This window comes from Dipodomys merriami, unplaced genomic scaffold, assembly GCF_024711535.1.
Source record: "Dipodomys merriami isolate MVZ:Mamm:240054 unplaced genomic scaffold, mDipMer1.0.p SCAF_665, whole genome shotgun sequence".
NCBI lineage: Eukaryota > Metazoa > Chordata > Mammalia > Rodentia > Heteromyidae > Dipodomys > Dipodomys merriami.
In genome coordinates this window covers 153,398-174,820 of record NW_027206252.1, presented here as the reverse complement: position 1 = coordinate 174,820, position 21,423 = coordinate 153,398, and the positions used below count along the sequence as shown (strand labels likewise).

The 21,423-nt window shown below is 54.2% G+C and overlaps 1 protein-coding gene across 1 annotated transcript in view; it reads right to left on the bottom strand.

Annotated features, from left to right (window-relative positions):
• LOC138815752 (transcription initiation factor TFIID subunit 4-like) overlaps positions 1-19,803 on the bottom strand; it is a 68,698-nt gene extending 48,895 nt beyond the window's left edge. The window contains exon 1 of the mRNA XM_070005128.1: positions 18,540-19,803. Within this exon, the coding sequence (XP_069861229.1) occupies positions 18,540-19,797 (1,258 nt within the window). The 5' untranslated portion in view covers positions 19,798-19,803. The remainder of the gene's footprint in view (positions 1-18,539) is intronic.
• Positions 19,804-21,423: the final 1,620 nt, after the last annotated feature.

The window sequence follows — 21,423 nt, the reverse complement described above, 5'->3', positions numbered from 1 at the left end:
CTGAGCTTCTTGGGCTCCCCAACCTCAGTCCTACCTCCCACCCTTCTTGAAGGCAGTCCTCTGGCAACTCCTCCCAAAGTATCAGTACTTGCTAGTATCTGGGGGGAGGGATGGAGTCCAGAGAGGTACCCTCAATGGCAAAGACAGCCCCTGGGACAGTGTCTAGGCAGCACTACCTCTCTAGCCTCCTACAGCCCCAAAACAAAAAGTCAAGGGCTATAAATGGTCCAATTCCACAATGACAGACTAAAGAAACAAGAAACATCAGCTCAGGTATGAAGGGAGAGCAGGCTTCGGAGTGAGGTGCAGACAATGAGGCCCCACCTAGGCTGTGAGCTGACAGATCCAACCCTAGAGAAAAGAACACACTTGGCCAACAGGCCCCCAGAAGCCCCACCCAGCCAACCTAGCCAAACAATACAATACACCTGCTGCAGCTCCAGCTCCACACTCCCACTGCATCTACTACACACAGGCAAGGCCATCCATCTGCCTTTAGACACCCTGAGAAGCCAGGTGAGGAAAACGCTGACTGGAGAAAGCCCAGCCACCATGCGGAGAGAAGCCAGGCAGGAGAATCCAGGGAAGATACTGGGGGGAGGGCAGGGAGAGGACCTGGCAGGGAGGACCCAGGAAGGGGGGACGGCGGGGGGAGACTGAGCAGTGAAGAACTCAGGCAGGAGGAAACCAAGAGAAAGGACCAGGCAAGGCGGACCCAAGGGGGGACCTAGGGATCTGAGACCCAGGTAGAGAGGACCTGGGGGAAAACCCAAGCAGGAAGGATCCCCTCCAACTATATAACTCAGAGGGCTGAGAAGCACCTAGAACAGGGGAGCAAACAAACAGCCATCTGGAAAGAAGAGAAAACTCTGGAGACGAGGAAGCAGGCTGCCTTGCCCCACACTACCCCGGCATTACTAATGCAGGGCAACATGGAACCCCTCCTCAGCCCACCTCGAGGCCAACTGCCGTCCTTGAGGGTGCCTGCTGACTCTCTGGGGTTCTCTGCCTAGCCCCGGGACAGGGCCTTTGCCCAGTATCCCTACACGGCACCAGACCACAAAGCCACAGAATAATGAAGGCAGGACTCTCAGGAACCAAAGGCCACCCACTTTTGGACAGGCTTGTCTGTGGTGCAACCAGAATTATCCACCAGCAACATTCTGCCACCTGCACACACGGCATCCACATCCACGACAAGCTAGGCTACCTTCGTCCAGGGTAGCTCTTTGCCTTATTTGCCCAAGACTCGGTCTCTCCTCATACTCTCAGCCTTTTGTGTCCAGAGTTCCTCCTGAGGAGCCGCCCCCCCCCCCCCCCCCCCCGTCACAGCCCTGGGCCTGGCCGCCTTGGAAACCACATCCAGCAGTGTGTAAGCACTTCTCCCCAGCACACTGGCTTCTCCGGGATACTCTGTCCCTCCACTTGCTGTGGCCATTTAGTGAGCCCTTCAGCAGGGTCTGGGCAGAGGGGTCTCAGAGCGGACAGAGTTGTCCATACCCACAAGGAATACTTCAGGGAGAAATCCCATTCTGGCTAGCTGACCCCTGTTCCCTGCGTAAACTGAGACCACCAGTCCCCTGGGCCAGCCACCAGCTTTCCGGCCTCCATAAGGCTGACCTGACAGGGGCTCCAGCCATCTACTTCACCCACATCCTCCTTCCACAGTGATGCCAGGCATCCCCCTCCTGCTTAGCCCTTGATGCCCTTCCTAGATGCTTCTACATGATCAGTTCTTCCTTTTACCCAGCTTCAAGTCAGCATTCAGTGCATGGCCACTGATCTTGGGAAATTCAAGATCTGGAGTGGTGGAGGACCGTGCAGCCAGGCCAAGGCTCAGCAGAAGAGGAGGAAGTTCACACCAGCCTCACACTGGCAAGTGTACTGAAAACCAGCACCACAGATACAACAGGCACGTGAAATACTGACAATACTTCATTTTGCTGTCACGTACTATTAGGAATTGTAAGACAACACTACTAGGACTACTGAAAATTTGTTCTTGAAATCGGGCGCTGGTGCCTTACACTTGTAATCCTAGCTACTCAGGAGGCTGAGTCTGAGATTCACAGTTCAAAGCCAGCCCAGGAGAAGTCTGTGAGACTCTCATCTCCAATTAACCACCAGAAAACCTAAGTGGCGCTGTGGCTCAAGTGGTGCTGTGGCTCAAGTGGTAGAACACTAGCCTTGAGCTGAAGAGCTGAGGGACAGCGCCCAGGCCCAGAGTTCAAGGCCCACAACCGACCAAAATAAATTAAATTGTTCTTGGAAGCTAAAAATAAAAGCTCACACCTGTAATCTCAGCTACGCAAGAGGCCAAGACAGGAAGGCTTGTGGTTCAAGACCAGCCAAACAAAGACAGCAAGATTCAATCTCAATTAGCAAAACAAACATAGTGACACACTTTTGATTCTAGCTAGGTGGTAGGTAGGATGATCCCAGTCTAGGCTTTCCCAGGATAAAAACAAAGAGCTACCTGAAAAATAAAGCAAAAAGTGGCTGGAGAGCATAGCTCAAATAACAGTGTGCCTGTCTAGCAACCCAAGGTCCTGAGTTTAACCACTAGCACTACCAAAAGAAACACACACACTCTCTCTCTCTCTCTCTCTCTCTCTCTCTCTCTCTCTCTCTCTCTCTCTCTCTCTCTCTCTCTCTCTCTCTCTCTCTCTCTCCTTAAAAACATCTATAAGTCAGCCAGGCGCCGGTGGCTCACACCTCTCATCCTAGCTACTCAGGATACTGAGATCTGAGGATCAAGGTTCAAAGCCAGCCCGGGCAGGAAAGTCCGTGAAACTCTTATCTCCAATAAACCACTAGAAAACCAGTGGTGCTGTGGCTCAAGCAGTAGAGTGCTTGCCTAGAGCTGAAGAGCTGAGGGACAGTGTCCAAGCCCAGAGTTCAAGTCCCACAACCAATTAAAAAAAAAAATCTGTAAGTCAGACTCTGTTACACACAAACCCTTCTTTTTTTTTTTTTGTTTTTTTGTTTTCTGTTTTTGTGTTTATGAGAATTATAGTTTGAAGCCATTCAAGGCAAAAAAGTCAGTGAGACTTTTTATCGCCAATTACTCACCAAAAAATAGAAGTAGAGCTGTGGCTCAAGTGGTAGAGTCCCAGCCTTGAGCAAAAAGCTAATGGACAGCATCCAGGTGCTGACTTCAAGCTTGAGTAACAACAAGCTCACACACATGCACACATACTGAAAAACAAAAACAAAAACAAAAAAAAACCGTCTTTTACCAGTTCCCCTATCAGTGGCCTGCATTCTCACACGAAAGACTTTCTCTGAAACCCCCCAGAGCATCCTCATCTTCCGCAGGGCTGGCCCAGTCCACTGCCAAAAGGCAGTCATGCATCAAACCATCAACCTTCTTCACACAGTCCAGGTACCAGGATCCTCAAGTGTCCACTGTGGGCTCCCTTGCTCTTTTGTCCTCTCTACCCACCTCCAGATGCAGAATGGCACAAAACTAGATTTCAGGTCACTTTTGCTGTCCCTTCCCCATACCAGGTGACTGTCCAACTCTATCTCTAACAACCCAAATTCTCGAGATTTATAGATAATTAAAGTAAACAACCTGTTCTCAGATGGTCCCCCTGTACCTCTGAAGAGCAACAACTGGACACCTGTGGACAAGCTGCCTGTGGCCAGGAATTCAGCAATCCCCAAGGCTAACAGCCACCCCCTCATGCCCATCACACTTCCGTGTACACATAAGACCCCTGAAAGAGTAGTGTGCTTCTTGTGATAAAAAATGACCCAAATGGCCATGACAGAAGAAACCACAGTGCCTTCACAAGAGAAATGTCATATGGCCATGGGAAAAAAGGCCAGGTACTTACACCATCACAGGAAAGAGCCAGAAATAGGCAGAGCAGTAGTAAGAGGCCCATGAGGCATGTGTGCCTAGGAGTGAAGAGGAGGAGCCCATGGAGCATTCCCAAGGGGCATGACAGCTGCCAAAGGCTGGGACAGTGTCTGCCATGTGTGGTCAAACTGACAGGATGTGTGCGGATGCTTATTAAACTGTGAATGAAAATCATCACATTAATGAAAGGAGGCCACGCCGTGACAAGGACCATGACTAACTCAGGTCTGTGCATCTAAGATCCAGAAGCACACACCCTGCTCCTGCATGGCTTCCCATCCCAATTAATGGCCTCCAAAATGCCAGCCACTGACCCGCAGTCAGATCACACTGCTTCCGAGACTCCCTGACTCACGCCCCAGGCATGCAAGCTACTCTGCCCCACACCAGGCCCCACACTGCCCAAGTGAGTAGTGTTCTTGATTGACTGACAAGACTGTGGCAGAGACCACTGGTGGAACAACAGGCCACCCAGAGGTACAGGCTCCAATGAGTAGCACTACTATCAGAGCCAGCACCCCACCAAGACAAGCTAGCTGCATCTCCTCAGCCCAGAGTGACACACAGACGTGTGGGAGCAAGCAGGAATGCCAAACTCTGCAGACCTTCAATGTGAGTGTGCGTCCCCATAACGGGGTGCTGACCACGTGGCAGGGTAGAAGCAGACCCAGAGGCAGGAACACAGAGCATGACCCTTGGGGACAATCTGCTTCCAAGAAGCCATGGGAGTTCTCTATGGAGCAGACATGATGCAGAGGACAAAGTAGGGAAGGAGTACCTAGAGCAAGAGCAACAGTAAGGATGGTCCAACAGCAGGGTACAACGGAGCCACAGGGATACTAAAGCCAAAGCTGTAACATCTCCATGCCTGCAGGTATACCTGGCACCTGCCAAGGGCACCACACAACACCTGCCAGTGGTTATATCAGGGGCCGATTCAAAGCAGCTCTAAGAACACACCATTACAAGAACGAAGGAAATACTCTAGTATAAATAATTGTTAAAAAGAATAAATGAAGCCAGGCGCTGGTGGCTCACGCCTGTAATCCTAGCTACTCAGGAGGCTGAGATCTGAGGATCACGGTTCAAAGCCAGCCCGGGCAGGAAAGACTGTGAGACTCCTATCGCCAATAAACCACCAGAAAACCGGAAGTGGCACTGTAGCTCAAGTGGTAGAGCGCTTGCCTTGAGCTGAAGAGCTAAGGGACAGCGCCCAGGCCCAGAGTTCAAGCCCCATGACCGACCAAAAAAAAAAAAAAAAAGAATAAATGATTGTCAGAAACTATGACAATTGCCAGGCACCATGCCTGTAATACTAGCTACTCAGGAGGCTGAGATCTGAAGATCACAGTTTGAAGCCAGTCCAGGCAGAAAAATCCCAATGAGACTCTTATCTCAAAAACTGGAAGTGACGCTGTGGCTCAAGTGGTAGAACGCTAGCCTTGAGCTAGCCTTGATTCAGAGACTGTGCCCAGATCCTGAGATCAAGCCTCACAACCAACCAAAAAAAAAAAAAAAACTTTAAAAAAAAGACAAGCCAGACGCAAGCGACTCATCACACCTATAATCCTAGCTACTCAGGAGGCTGAGGTCTAAGGATAGAGATTTGGAGCTAGCCCAGACAGACAAATCCAAAAGACTTCTCTCCCCAACTAACTAGCAAAAAAGCTGGCCAGGCACTGGTGGCTCACGCCTATAATCCTAGCTACTCGGGAGGCTGAGATCTCAGGATCTCGGTTCAAAGCCAGCCAAGGCAAGAAAGTCCGTGAGACTCTTCAATTAACCACCAGAAAACCAGAAGTGGTGCTGTGGCTCAACTGGTACTGTGGCTCAAGTGGTAGAACACTAGCCTTGAGCTGAAGAGCTAAGGGACCATGCCCAGGCCCAGAGTTCAAGCCCCATGACCAACAACAACAACAAGCTGAAATAGAGTCATAGTGCAAGTGGTAGAGTGTCGGCTATGAACAAAAAGAAGCAAGAAGAGGCCCTGAGTTCAAGCCCTGGTACAAGGAGGCAGGGTGGGAAGGAGGGAAAGATACAAGCTACGCACAACGGCTCATACCTGTATGACTAGCAGAGCTAAAGAAGATTATGGAGCCAGGCTGGTGGCTCTCTCGACTAAGGAGGCTGAGATCTGAGGATCGCGTTTCCAAGCCAGCCAGGGCAGGAAAAGTCTGTGAGACTATGTCCAATTAACCACCAGAAAAACAGAAGTGGGCCTGTGGATCAAGTGGTAAAGCACCAGCCTTGAGCTGAAGAGCTGAGGGACAGCATCCAGGCCTAGAATTCGAGACCCACGAGAGGAGGAGGAGGAGGAGGAGGAGGAGGAGGAGGAGGAGGAGGAGGAGGGGGAGGGGGAGGGGGAGGGGGAGGGGGAGGGGGAGGGGGAGGGGGAGGGGGAGGAGGAGGAGGAGGAGGAGGAAGATGATGATGATGGGTCAAAGCCAGCCTGTGTGCAGTAAGTTCCCCAGACCCCATTGCAACAGAAAAGGCTGTGTATGGTAATATGTAATTCCAGCTTTGGCAGGACGCATGAGTAAGAGGATCACACAGTCCAAGCCACCCAGGTAAAAAGTGAGACATTATCTCAAAAATAACAAGAGCAAAGATGGGTGCTGGTGGCTCATGCCTATAATCCTAACTACTCAGGAGAGTATGATCTAAGGATCATGATTCAAAGGCAACCCAGGCAGCAAACTCTGTGAGACTCTTATCTCCAATAAACTTCAAGGGCCGCTGTGGAGCTGTGGCACAAGCAGTGGAGCACTAGCCTTAAGAGGAAAAAAAAAAACCAACAACTCAGTGATAGTACCTAGTATGCACAAATAATAATAACCAGAGCAAAAAGAGCTAGAGGCAAGTATAAAAAACCCTGAATACAAACTCCAGTACTGTCATGAAAAAAAAAATTTTTAAATACTCATGATCTATAAAATTTGCTCCAACCTGGGGCTGGGAAGGTGGCTCAGTGGTAAAGTGCTTGCCCCAAATGCATGAGGCCCTGGGTTCCATTCCTCAGCACCACATAAGCAGAAAAAGCCCGAAGTGGTGCCGTGGCTCATGTGGTAGAGCGCTAGCCTTGAGCTGAAGAGTTGAGGGACAGCACCCAGGCCAGAGTTCAGGCCCCACGACCGGCAAAAAAAAAAAAAAAATGTTCCACTCTCATCCCCAGTCTCAGTACAAGCGCCACCACGAGAAGCCAGCTCCCCCTCTGGGTGCTTCTGCATATCAGCAGTACAAAACATGGCAAGCCACAGGCTCCAGGGACATGCAGAGCCTGTAGCATAACTCAACAGGACCTTCAGCGCCCCACACATGGACCGACCAGCCCACACCACACCCAGTGCATATGCCTTCCAGGAATGGAGCTCAGGCACATCCTACTGGCTCCATATTCCACCTGGGCTCCTGCACCCAGCCTGGGAGCCAGGCCTAGAATCAGGCTTGTTGGAGTCATGGACAGAGAAGTAAGTGGCAGCCCTAGACATGCCAGGACTCTGGTGTCAGCTACTCAGAAACAGGCTCTTAAGGCCAAGCAGCCCCTCACCATAGCACTAGGTGACACTTCCCCTACACTCAGCCACATTTGGCCTGCAAAGTATCCCAAGGATGAAAAGGCTGTCCCATCTTCAGTTCTAGATTAGTCTTCAGAGCACAAGGCTGTCACACATTTCTTGGCCTTTGAGCCCTTCATCACAGGACCCAAGAAGTGAGGCAGAGGTTAGGGTGTAGGCTCTCCCCACTGCTCCCTGCAGCCACATCTCAGTGTGTCACCCTAGGAAGTCAAGTGCACATTCACAGCTCTAAATATCAGTAACACCAAGATGACTCTCCAACCAATTAGTCAGAAGCTACTGGGAAAACTCAGGGTGCTCCAAGCTGATAGTGGCTATTATCAGATGTTCTGCATTAATAAGTTACATGACATGAAGTACACCTCTACTCTTTGTACAGCTCTAGGCTCCCCAAACACTACCCCTATTATGGGCAGGATGTCTCGGGCTCCTTCCACCAAGAGCACAACATAGATGAAGTTATTGCTGAATTACACTTATTTATTGACTGACCTACCTCAATGGATTGTACCTCTGGCCTTGCTCAACCTGCCCCCCAAAATTCCTCCTCCCCGTCTCAGCTAAATTCCCCAGTGCTCTCTACGGTTAAGGCACACACAATTACCAAGTTCACTAAGCTGGAATTAGAGAAAGCGACTTGCATCTTCTGGGCCAGGTCCATGGAAATGGGGGAGCCCCTTAACCACTGTCCACTGCACTTCCAGCTGGTATGCCTGGCAGATGAAGTAGCCCTGGAGGTGGTCCTACAGCCCAGGGTAGGAGGAACACAAGACCAAGGAGCCTTACTGAGTCCCCAAGGTCTATCAGGCGACACAGAAGCCAAAACACAGACAGCCATCCCTGCTGGTCCCTGGGTCCTGGAGCCATCAGGCTGGACTAGGTCATCTCTTGGTATGGTGAGCCCTCCCCTCCTCGAGCAAATCCGGCATCCTAACCCTTCCACCACAGATGTGGGAAGCACACAGGTGAACTCCAAACTGAACACAAGAGCTGAACACATAGGAGCAGCAGACACACCACAGCTCCAAGCCTCTAAAAGTGGCTCTGTGATTCCTGACAGGCCATCTACCTGCATGCTGATCACCTTCACAGGCGGGAGGGTCCTACTGCAGACCTGCCCAGAGACGGCCTCTACACCAGCAGGTCTGAGCACCAGTGAGAGGCTAAGGCCTACTACGGACCAAAAACAGCAATAATGTCACAAGGGTACTTACTGTTGGTAACTCAGGAGGCTGAGATACAGGGATTTTGGTTTGTGAGCAGGCTAAGCAGAGGCTGACTCCATCTCCAAAATAACAAAAAGCAGGGGCAGATGGGTGTCAGTGGCTCACATCCATAATCCTTTTTTTGGGGGGGAGGGGGGTCCGGTTGTGGGGCCTGAACTCTGGGCCTGGGCACTGTCCCTCAGCTTTTCAGCTCAAGGCTAGCGCTCTACCACTTGAGCCACAGGGCCACTTCTGGCTTTTTTTCTTTTTTGCTTATGTGGTGCTGAGAAATCGAACCCAGGGCCTCAGGCATGCAAGGCAAGCGCTCTACCACTGAGCCACCTTCCCAGCCCCTTTTTTTTTGGGGGGGGTCCGGTCATGGGGCTTGAACTCTGGGCTTCCCAGCCACCTTCCCAGACCCTCACATCCCTAATCCTAACTACACAGGAGATAGAAATCCAGAGTATCATCAGCCCAGGCACAAAGTAAAAGTGAGTCTATTTCAACTTATAAGCTAGTCATGGAAGTACATGTGTATAATCCCAACTGCACAGAAGCCACAGGAAAGAAAAAGGGTATGGTCTGAGGCTATCCCCAGACAAAAACATGAGATACTATGTGGGGGGAAAAAAATGAAAAAATAGCTAAAGGAAAACAAGGATCAGGTGAAGATGTTACTGCTGGTGTGAGGCCCTTCTGTATACCAAGCAGCTGTCTAGATTTAGCAGACCTTGGTCACAGCTACTTACATAAGCCAATGAAGAGCTTAAGATGGTGGGGCTAGCTGGGCACTGTAATCCTAGCTACTCAAGAGGCTGAGATCTGAAAATCATGGTTAGAATCCAGCCTACGCAAGAAAGTCTGTGAGACCCTTACTTCCAGTTAATCACCAAAAAAACAGAAGTGGATCTGTGGCTGAAAATAGTAAGCACAATCTTTGTGCAAAAAAACTCAGGGACAGCACCCAGGCCCTGAGTTCAAGCCCAGGACCAACCAAAAAAAGAATTGGGACATGGTTCAAGTAGTACAGCATCTACTTGGCATGCATGAGGCCCTGAGTTCAAACCCTAGTAACACACACACACACACACACACACACACACACACACACACGTGCACGCGCGCACACATACACACACACACACACACACTCACACACACACAAACAGACACACACCACTACAAACCATGTCTATTCTAAGCAGGAAAAGGCCAAGAAGCCAGAAGATTGCTCCTTAAGGCCACATGCCTGAACCACCATGGCTCTAGCTCAACAGCTTAAAGAGGGTGACTCAGCTTACAGCCACCCTTCCTGATGACCCTGAGGCTTCCGCCCAAGGGAATCCTACATGTGAACTCTACTGCCCAGCCTCAGAGCATGCCATCTCCCACTCCAGCACTAGGCCAGCATCTCTGGCTAGAACTTTATCTAGGAGGAGGCCCACAGCATACATGCGATCAAACCCTGGCTCCCAATGATGTCCCCTGTAAGCTACGCCACGGTTCCTGCTCAGGGCTCAGAACATGTACCTCAAACCCCACCCTGGCCTGCCCCATTCAGAGAAAAAATGCCAGAATCACCCTCATTTCACACTCGCCTAACAGTCCCCCAGCACCAACCTCAGCCCTCATTAACAAGTACTATGACTGCCCACACATCACACTCACCACCCTACCCCAGGTCCTCCCCTGCCCAGCACCTCTGCATTTCACAGTGCTCTCATGCACGGTCAGTGAGGCCCTGCTCCAACCCTCACTGACTCCCTGCTGGAATACACTCAGACACCCGCACTCCCCAGCAACTTGGACCAGACATGCCCACCCCGCTTTATTCCATCTGGCCTTGCCAGCCTGGGGGTTTTCTTCCAAAATGCTGGGAAATCCTATCCTATACAAAGACCCCAGACTACATAAGGCTAGCCCTTCTCTTCCAATACCAGCAACGCCCCGCAGGCCACCACAGGCTACAAGTACCTATCATGACCAGAAGTTCTTTGCTGAGGCTTCATGGTTAACTGCATCTCTCAGCCACAAGGACCACAGCAGGACAGCAGGAACCTGGAGCCTTCAGATCCCACGGCAAGTCTCAGTGCGTTCCCTGGTCAGTATGCATTCTTTAATGCTCCAGTGCAAATGCTTCTGCACATCACTTAGTCAAACAAATACAACTACAAACAAGACACAGCTTTCTTCCTATAGAATCCTTTCCTGGAAGTGGCACTGTGGCTCAAAGTGGTAGAGTGCTAGCATTAAGCAAAAGAGATCAGGGACAGTGCCCAGACCCTGAGTTCAAGCCCACAACCAATGACAAAAAAATACATGTTTCTTGGGCTCAGGGGCAGGGGAAAGGGGCATGCAAAAAATAAAATAAAATAAAATAATTTTAAAAAGAACCCTTTCCTAAGCCATATTTTAGCATAGGTTTTAAAGTGCTCTGTCCCTCTGTAATGTGCTTTCTATCAAAGCCCTGAAAATGTTCTACTCACCAGATGCCCACCACTGAAGGACAGGGGAAGAGTACAAAACACAGGCAGGACAAGGCAAATCCCACCCTCAGCAGGATCTTGAGACTATTTCAATTAATCCAGTTCAGAAATTTAAAAAAAAAAAAAAAAAGTGCACATCAGAATAGAAGTGGTAAGCCCTAAAAAAAAGTTGGGCTAGGAAGTTGGCTCAGTGGTAGAGTGCTTGCCTTGCATGCATGAGGCCCTGGGTTCGATTCCTCAGCAGCACATAAGCAGGAAAAGCCGGAAGTGGCACTGTGGCTCAAGTGGTAGAGCGCTAGCCTTGACCTGAAGAGCTGAGGGACAGCGCCCAGGCCCAGCGTTCAAGCCCCACAACCAGCAAAAAAGAAAAAAAAAAATCTGGCTATAGTGAACTTGGTTTACTTCACAGTTTTGTTTTCTACTTTCTACAGTGGGTAAAAACTCATTTTGTAGTCTAAGAAAGGTTGAAAAAGAAGTTATTTTCAAGTAGCTAATACTTTTATGACATTTAAAAAGGGGGGGGCAGGTGCCAGTGAGTCAGGGCTGTAATCCTAGCTACCCAGGAGGCTGAGATCTGAAGATCACAGTTCAAAGCCAGCCCAGGTGGGAAAATCTAGGAGACTAATCTCCAATTAACCAGCAAAAAGCCACAAGTGGAGCTATGGCTCAAGGAATAGAGCACCAGCCTTGAACAAATTCACAGTGTCTAAGCCCTGAGTTCAAGCCCCAGAACAGAGTACCCAAATAAACTTTTTTTTTTTGGGGGGGGGGTCCGGTCATGGGGCCTGAACTCTGGGCCTGGGCTCTGTCCCTCAGCTCTTCAGCTCAAGGCTAGCGCTCTAACACTTGAGCCACAGCGCCACTTCCAGCTTTTTTCTGTTTGCTTATGTGGTGCTGAGGAATCAAACCCAGGGCCTCATGCATGCAAGGCAAGCACTCTACCACTGAGCCACCTTCCCAGACCCCAAATAAACTTTTTTCAAAAAGAGTTGCTGCCGGGCGCTGGTGGCTCACGCCTGTAATCCTAGCTACTCAGGAGGCTGAGATCTGAGGATCGCAGTTCAAAGCCAGCCCGGGCAGGAGAGACCGTGAGACTCCTAGCTCCAAAAAAAAAAAAAAACCACCAGAACACCGGAAGTGGCGCTGTAGCTCAAGTGGTAGAGCGCTTGCTTTGAGCTGAAGAGCGGAGGGACAGCGCCCAGGCCCAGAGTTCAAGCCCCACGACTGACAAAAAAAAAAGAGTTGCTAATTCTGTTTTGATCAACTCATATATAGCTAACTATTTATAAAAATTTCTTCAAGGGCTGAGAATGTGGTTCAGTGGTGGAGTGCTTGCACGAAGCCCTGGGTTCGATTCCTCAGTGCCACATAAACAGAAAGGGTTGAAAGTGGCACTGTGGGTCAAGTGAGAGTGCTAGCCTTGAGCAAAAGAAGCTCAGGGATAGTGCCCAGGCCCTGGATTGTGGGGTGGGGAGAAACTCCCCCAAAAGTTATCACTTAAACAGGGAAAGCTTACCATTTTACCCTGACTTGGGAAGCTAAGAGGAACCACCCTGACTTCAAACATGCATATGCAGGTCCCATGTCCCAATAAGCTGCTCTATTTCCAGGCCAGGGGGCTAAGGTAAGTTGGTGACACTCTGATCCAATGATTCTCAAGAATACTGGAACAGAGGTTCAGGGGCAATCTTCCAGGTTCAAAATAGGTAAGCCAGGTTGCCCTTTCCCACACAGCTCTACCTGCACATGGCAGCTGGATAACCAGCTTCTTGCCAGGCTCGGATCCTTCTCTGTACTCTCAAAACCCATACACACATAAGCATCAGGCCAAGACACATCAGGCCTCTTAATTGTCCATGGCCATCTACTGCTCCACTGAAACCCAAGTCTCACTAGTTCTAAGAGACACATGCAAACACAGGTCATCACCACCAAGGAGCTCCTGACTGATCAGATGATGGTGATGAGCCAGCCTTGAACCCAAGAGACAAAAAGAGTCCCTGCCACCTGGTGAGGCATCCACCCAACCCCAGCAGGGCTTCAGGGACATGATCGGAGGCCTGACTCTGTTCCATGCTAGGCAGAGGGCTGAGCAGTTACCCCATGCTGTCCTTTACAGTTCCAGGAAAGTTATTTTTCTTTGTTCTATTCAAATGTCACTGTTACCTGAGTATTACCAAGAAGAAAACTGGGTTAAGGTCTCTGGCCTAAGGCCAGCCCCTATCCAGCCCTCTCTGCAGGTAGCCGTTCCAGTTGGGAGGTGGCCTCCCACACAGCCCACCTGTGATAACCTGTGTAACTCTCCACTGACGTCTGCCTGTGTGGGCCCCAGCACCAAACTCCTCACCCTCCCTGGTCGTGGATTTGACCTGAATGAAGCTGTCCTTAAAAAGGAGATTTTGCTACTTGGATAGCAAGATCTTGCTTGAAACAGTGGAAACTTAGGGATCTGGGAAACAGAAGGAATCAAAACTGCCACTTGTCATGTGTGTGCAGCCACCCTAACAAAAACCTCATTCTTCACAGAACGGTCAGCCCCATTGCACAGTCAGAGAATGGAGGCCCCATAAGCCAGGTGTGCATCCCAAATCCAAGAGCAGCTGTGCTCTTGAGTAACAGAAGCTGACCTTCCAAGAATGTTCTTATGTCGAAGACCTGACTACCCAGATACAGCCACAAGACCCCTATTTCAACCAGTCTTCCACTCTCTGTGGCCCAGTTTGGAGATTAAGCCCCAGCTCAACAGGGATCAAAGGATGCAGTCCAAGCTAATAGATTTTCACTTTCCCCCACTGAGCAGCCCACTAAGGATGGACCTGACACCTCACCCCCTCCCTTGCTCCCAGTAACTTTGCAGGAGCATCTTAAAGAAGTAGCCCAGAGCTGTGGTTCAAGTGGTAGAGTGCTAACCTTGAGCTGAAGAGCTGAGAGACAGTGCCCAGGTCCAGAGTTCAGGCCCCATGACCAGACCCAAAAATAAATAAATAAATAAATAAATAAATAAATAAATAGGGCTGGGAAGGTGGCTCAGTAGTAGAGCGCTTGCCTTGTATGCATGAGGCCCTGGGTTCAATTCCTCAGCACCACATAAGCAGAAGGAAAAAAAAAAAGCCAGAAGTGGCACTGTGGCTCAAGTGGTAGAGTGCTAGCCTTGAGCTGAAGAGCTGAGGGACAGCGCCCAGGCTGGGTTCAGGCCCCACAACCGGACCCAAAAAAAAAAAGAAAAAGTAACCCAGAGATGGTTCCTAGGCCAAAGCATCCAGGGCCACTCCTGCTCTGGAATGGGAACCAGAGCCTTAACTAAATCCTAGAGCAACAAGAGTAAACGCCTAGAAGGCAGAATAAACACAGGCACATGAAGGAAAATGGTAATTTTTAATGCCAAAGTGCCTTCTTTAAGAAACAAGTTGTGGGCTGGGAAGGTGGCTCAGTCGTAGAATGCTTGCCTCGAATGCATGAGGCCCTGGGTTCGATTCCTCAGCACCATGTAAGCAAAAAAAAAAAAAAAGCCGGAAGAAGCACTGTGGCTCAAGTGGTAGAGGCTAGCTTCGAGCTGAGGAGCTGAGGGACAGCGCCCAGGCCCAGAGTTCAGGCCCATGACCCACAAAAAAAAAAAAAAAGGAAGAAAGAAAAAAAGGAAAGTTGTGCCAGGGCACTAGTGACTCACACCTGTAATCTTTTTTTTTTTTTTTCCTGTCCTGGGGCTTGAACTCAGGGCCTGGACTCTATCCCTGAGCCTTTTGACCTAAGGCTAGCCCTCTACTACTTGAGCCACAGCACCACTTCAGCCTTTTTCTGTTTATGTGATACAGAGGAATTGAACCCAGCTTCATGCACGCTAGGCAAGCACTCTACCAGTAAGCCACACACTTGTAATCCTCCTCAGGAGGCTGAGATCTGAGAATCACCATCCAAAGACACCCAAGCAAAAAGTCCATGAGACTCTTCTCTCCAATTAATCACCAAAAACACCAGAAGTGGAGCTGTGTGTCTCAAGTGGTAGAACTAGCCTTGAGCAAAAGATACTCAAGGACAGTGCCCAGGCCCTGAGTTCAAGCCCTAGAACTGGTACCAAAAAATAAATAAATTTTAAAAAATGAAATAAATGGCACAAGTACCTGTCCAGAAGGATCTTTCAAAAACACTTCAGCACTTTACCTTGACATCATTACCATTTGTTCTTCTTTCAACTGTATCATACTACGACTCCACTGTTACAGCAGGGCCAAGGTACACACAAACCAACCCCAGCTCTTCGTGTTCTCAGCACCACTCTCCAGGGTTCTGCAGTGGCTGCAAAGATACCTCTAAAGAACTCTTACAAAGTCTTCTCACTGTCCTCACTGTGGATAAACCTTATCCACAGTTGGATAAACCTTATCCACAGTTAACTGGGAGTGTGGTTCAGTGGTAGAGGGCCTAACTAGCATGAAGCCCTAGGTTCAACTCCTCAGTACCACATACACAGAAAAAGCCTCAAATGGCACTGTAGCTCAAGTGGTAGAGTGCTAGCCTTGAGCAAAAGAAGCTCAAAGACAGTGCCCAGGCCCTGAGTTCAAGCCCCAGGACTGGCAAATTAAAAAAATTTTTTTAAAAACTTACCCTGACACCTTCCAATCAACAAATTCCAACAACAATAATATAGACGTCTATTTATAAAACTGTCCTGACAAAAAAATATCACGACTAGGTTTGCTAAAAACCAAATTCAACATGCTCTTTAAAAACTCTTGGTGAGGGCTGGGAAGGTGGCTCAGTGGTAGAGCACTTGCCTTGCATGCATGAGGCCCTGGGTTCGATTCCTCAGCACCACATAAGCAAAAAAAAAAAAAAAAAAGCCTTGGTTAAAAAACTCTTGGTGAGGCCAGATGCTAGTGCCTCACACCTGCAATCCTAGCTACTCAAGAGGCTCACACATGTAATCCCAGCTATACTCAAGAAGCTGAGATCGGAGGATCTCAATTCAAAGCCAGCAAGGGTAGGAAAGTCCATGAGACTCTTATCTCCAACAAACTACTCAGAAAAAGCCAGAAGTCCTGCTGTGGCTCGAGTGGGCCCTGGCCTTGAGCACAAAGGAGCTCAGGGCCAGGGTCCAGGTCCAGAGTTCAAGCCCCAGGACCAGGAACAACAACAAAAAAAAAAACTCTTGGTGAGCTATAAGGATGAAACTTAGCCTGGCTTCCAAACCTCAGGGTGAAATCCTGTCCCACTGTGACCTCTAAGGAAGGAGGGTACTGGGAGGGGAACAGCCCCTTTCACACTTCACTCAACTGCCAATGAGCTGTTACTTCACTTGACACCTATGTGTAGCTTGAGACTCTGCCCGCCCCCCCCAGCACCCCCCACTCCACCTCAGTTTGTCCCAAAGAAGTTGTTAACCAAACAAGAACTTTGCTAGAAGTTACTCACTGTGGCTCTCTATGTTTTTATTATGGAGAACGTCCACGTAAAAACATCAATTAGAAAAACACTAACATATCCTGATCAGTCATCTACATAACTAGAATATTTATAACCTGTCATTGTGATTTGAATGATTAGAACACTTTGGCATGAAGTGTTAATGGTGGTTTTAACCACCAAATACTTGTTTAATTTAGGCTGCTATTAAAGTAACATAATTAATCAGAATTCCTCATCAAAAGATCCGAGGAGGGGAAGATGAGGAGATGAATGTAAGTCTGCTTTCCAGAAAAGGAGATGGCAACTATAAAGCATAGCTCTCCACATTTGCCACCCAAATGTCAACAGGCCCCAGTCTGTGCTCACCCACATGGAGAGGGACGCAGAAACACAGGAGTTTTTCCATGGGGTTGGTTGTCTCCTGATCAAACACAGCCAGCCTTAAAACTGAGGCAGAAGTAAGTTCAAGACGTTCACAACTGAGAGCAGTGATGGCCTTTTGAAGCATGTCCTCCTTCTCGGAGGGGGACAGACACGGGCTTTGCCTGCAAGGGCCTCACACAGCACAAGGGAGCCCAGCCAGCCCCAGACAGCTAAGCAGGTCTCTAACACAGACACCCCAGGCACCTGGCTGGCTCTCTTGATGAAAGGGCAGTACACTGCCCTCCTCTTGAGAGAGGCACATGTGAGGGACTGCTGGAAGAGTGTACATCAGTGAACACAAAGTACTGTGGAACGTCACACTGGAGGCTACAACTTACACACTACCTGTTTGTTTTTAGCTCACAACTGGGACTTAAACTCAGTATCTGACACTTGCTTTTGCTCAGTGGCTAGTACTGTAAGACCTGTGCCATGCCTCCAGTCCCTACACTACCTTTTTAACACGTAAACATCAGCCATAGTTTCCACCAAAAGGTCAAAAGACTCTTAAGCTGCAAAACAGAGCCACAATCAAACGGCCAACCAGCTTCTCAGCACTCCGCAGATGTTGTGTGGCAAAGTGCACCTCTGTAGAACTATGTGTGTGCCACACCCCCCTCCTTGAAGCTTGACAATCCATCCTAAGCCCTGCTTAGTGAAGCAGACCCCGCGGGACATTTGGCCAGTGACCTGAGCCTCACGGGCTTCCCCAGAGAACCTCTGCTGTTGAGATGCTCTCTCAAAAGACAGGAGAGGCCACGGTGGCAGCCTGATGCTCTCTGCTGTCCCCGCGGCAGGCAGGGCTGGGGCCGCCACGACCGCTCGCTGCACGTGTCACTACAGACCACGCGAGGAGTGCACTCGGCACTCCAGCCCAGGACTCAGTGGGAACGCTGGCTGGTGACCCCCAAACAAAAGCGGCCTGCCCGCAGCGCCCAACCAGAAATTGTCCATCAAACTAAACTCCAAGGAAGCAGAGCAGAGCCGAATAGGAAAAGTTAGACAGTCATCGGTGCCCGAGACACGCACCGCTCCGCACGCGTGTCCCGCACACAGCACACAGTACACCCCCGCCCCAGGAGCATCCTGCTCACCTCGAGGTGCCCACAAGGAGAGCGTGCGCCCGGGTCCCTGGGCACTCCCCGCTGGGGCCTCCCGAGGTGCGGGGAAGCCCGACCCCCGGCCTCACGGGGTGGGGGTCCCCCCACCCTAGGAGGGGGGTCTCCACCCTGCCTCACCCCCGGCCCCAAGTAGGTCTCGTCAGAGTAAACGGGGTGACAACCCGGGGGGCTGCACCGCCCGGGGGCCGAGCCCCTCGGAGCCCCAGGCCCAGGACGCGACCGGACGACTCGGGGCCGCTCGCGGACAGCGGCCGCAAAGCAGGGCGGCAGGCTCGCGGGACAGCGAGCTGGCCCGCACCGGGGCAGAGACGGGGACCGGGCCTGCGGCCGCCGCCACAGACCCCGCGAGCCCGGCGGCCCGGGCGCGGCCCCAGAGCCCAGCCAGAACTTCCCGGAACCACGGCCCGCCCCGCGCCCCGCCGCCCCGCGCCCGCCCCGCGCCCCGCGCGTCCGCTCACCTGGGGGCAGCTGGAAGTTCTGGATGTTGGTCGGGTTCTGCGGCGGTTGCGGCAGTCGGGGCGCCAGCACGGTGGGCGTCAGGGTGGCGCGGATCCCGCCGGTGGTGGTGGCCGAGGGCGTCCGGGGCAGGCTGGGCGTCGCGGCGGCGGCGGCGCCCTTGGGCAGCCCCGCCGGGGTCCCGGGCGCGGGCTGCGGGACGCCGGCGGGGCTGGGCAGCGCCCCTGGCATGGCGGGCCCGAGCAGCACGCCGCCCGCCGCGCCCGCCGCCGCCGCCGCCGCCGCCGCGCCCGCCGCCGGCCCCGCGGTCTTGGGCGGCTCGGCTTTGCCCCCCTGCGCGGGCGCGCCGGCCCCCGGCTGCCCGCCGAGCCCCGCGGCGCCCCCGGCGGCCGGGGCGGGGACCGGGGCGGGCGCGGCGGCGGCGGCCCCGGCCCCGTTCTGCGCGGCGGCGGCGGCGGCGGCGGCGGGCGCGGGGGGCGCGGGCGCGGCGGGGTGGCCGGGCGGCCGGGCGGGCGCGGCGGGCGCGGCGGGCGCGGGGGGCGCGGGCGGCGGGGGCGCGGCGGGCGCGGGCGCGGCGGGCGGCGAGGGCGCGGCGGGCGCGGGCGCGGGGGCCGCCTGGATGACGGAGCCGGCGGCGGGCGGCGGCGCGGGCCCGTTGTTGACCGGGCTGACAGCAGGTGCGGCGTGCGGCGCGGTGGGCGGCGCGGCGCTCCCATTCAAAGTTTGCGCGGCGCCGGGGCCGGGCGGGCCGGGCTTGGAGGCGCCGGGGCCGGCGGGCGGGGCGGCGGCGGGCTCGGGCCCCGCAGCGGCGGCGGTGGCGGTGACGGCGGCGGCGGCGGCGGCGGCCGGGCAGGGCCCCGCGCTGGCCTCGGGCGGCGGCCTCAGCTTGGCGGGCGCCGGCGCGGGCCCTGCGGGGACAAGCGGGCGGCGCGGTGAGCCGGGGCCCGCGCGCCGCGGCCCCCCGCCCGCCGGCCGCGCTCTACCTGCGGGGGGCGGCTCCGGCGCCGCTGCGGGCGCGCCCTCGGCGGGGGCGGCCGGCCCTGCGCCCGCGGCTCCGGCCGGGCTGCCGCTCACAACATGGTTCCCGAGCGCGCCGGCGGCCGCGGCCCGCAGCTCGGGCGTGCGCGGCGCGAGGTGGTGGTGGTGGGCCGCGCTGGCCGCCAGCTGCGACTCGAGCGAGCCCACCAGGTCGCTCACCACTTTCTCGTCCACCTCGCTGTTGAAGAAGACCTCGTCCAGCAGATCCGAGCCCGCCGCCATCTTTCCTCCTCGCCGCCGCCGCCGCCGCCGCTCGGCCGAGCGCGCCTGGGCAGGAGGAGGTTCCAGCGGGGCGCGGGGCGGGCGGGGGGCGGCGCGCGGGGCGGGCGGGGGCGCGGCGCGGGGGGAGGGGCGCGCTCCTGCGCAGGCGCAGCGGCGTGCACCGCCCCCGCCCGCGCGCCGCCGGCCGCCGATTGGCTGCGGCGTGCGCTTAAAAGGCGCGGCCAATGGCTGCGAGCGCCAGAGGCCGAGGCGCGGGCAGGCTGGCTGGAGCCGCGCTCGGGCCGGGGCGGCCGCAGGGCCGGGACGGCGAAGGCGAGGGCGGCGGCGCTCGGGGCCGGGCTGACCTCGGCCGGCCTCTCGTGGCTTCGGCCGCGGCCGCGGCCGCAGGGCTCGCCCTTTGTCTCCGCCGCTCCAAAATGGCTGCGGCCCTGCGCGGGCGCCCCCGGAGTGCGGGCCGGGGACGACCCTGCGGCGCCGGGCAGCGCGTTCCCGGGCCCGGCCGGGCGGCGGCCGCGGGCGGGGCCCCGCGGGAGGAGGGCGGCCGGCAGGTGCGGGCACGGCGAGCGGTGCGCAGGTCACGGCGCTCTCCCGCCGCCCGCGCCGCCGCGGAGGTCGCGGCCGGGGACCGGGCGGCCCTGCCCTGCCCTGCCCTGCCCTGCGGCCGGGCCGCGACGCGGGCTCCGGGAGCCGGGCCGGGCCGGGCGCGGCGGGGGTCACGGTTGTCCGCGGCGCGGGCCCTCCGGAAGCGCTTCGGTTAGCACCCCGCCCGCCCGGCCGGCCCGGACGCGGCTTTTGTGCGGCTTTGTTCGCCGGCCGGCCGGGGACGCCGGGGCCCTGCGGCCGGCCGAGGTGTCCGCACAGCCGGCAGCTGCCCCCACCCCACCCCACCCCCGTCCTGCGGCTTGAATCGGGCTGGCGCCGGCTCGGGGCTGCCCTTGCTCACGCCTAGCCTCTGCCGCTTGAGCCGCGGCGCCACTTCCGTTCCGTTCGGAGGACTCGAACCCAGGGCTTCGTGCGTGCCAGGCGAGCGCTCGCCCCCTGAGCCACCCTCCCGGCCCAAGAACTACTCTTTTAATGTCTGAGAAGGGACAGCTTGCTCACCGAAGCAGAATGCATCACTGGGCCCGGCACACGGTAACAGCCTTCAAACTAACCGACGTGGTCACTGCGGTGCCCACCTCCGCGCACGCACCCGGCCCGGCCCCCACGTCTGAGTATCTTCAAGACAGTGCTGTTTTCCTGGGCTTTTAGCCCAGGAAAGGTGCCTCCCTTTGCAAAAAGTGTTTGAGATCTCAACCTCGTGGGCTGGGAAGGTGGCTCAGTGGTAGGATGCCTGCCTAGCATGCAGCCCTGGGTTCGATTCCTCAGTACCACATACACAGAAAAAGCTGGAAGTGGCACTGAGGCTCAAGTGGTAGAGCGCTTGCCTTGATCACAGAGAGGCTCAAGAACTGTGCCCAGGCCCTGAGTTCAAGCTCCAGGACCAGCCAGAAAAAAAGAAGGGGGGGGACAAAAAAACTGGGGTTATCCTAGAACCTGCAAGCAGGCGTGAGGGTGCGGTGTGGACCCAAGCTGTCCCTTAAGCTCCACCTGGGCACAGCCTGAGCTTTTCAAAAAGCTCAGGCA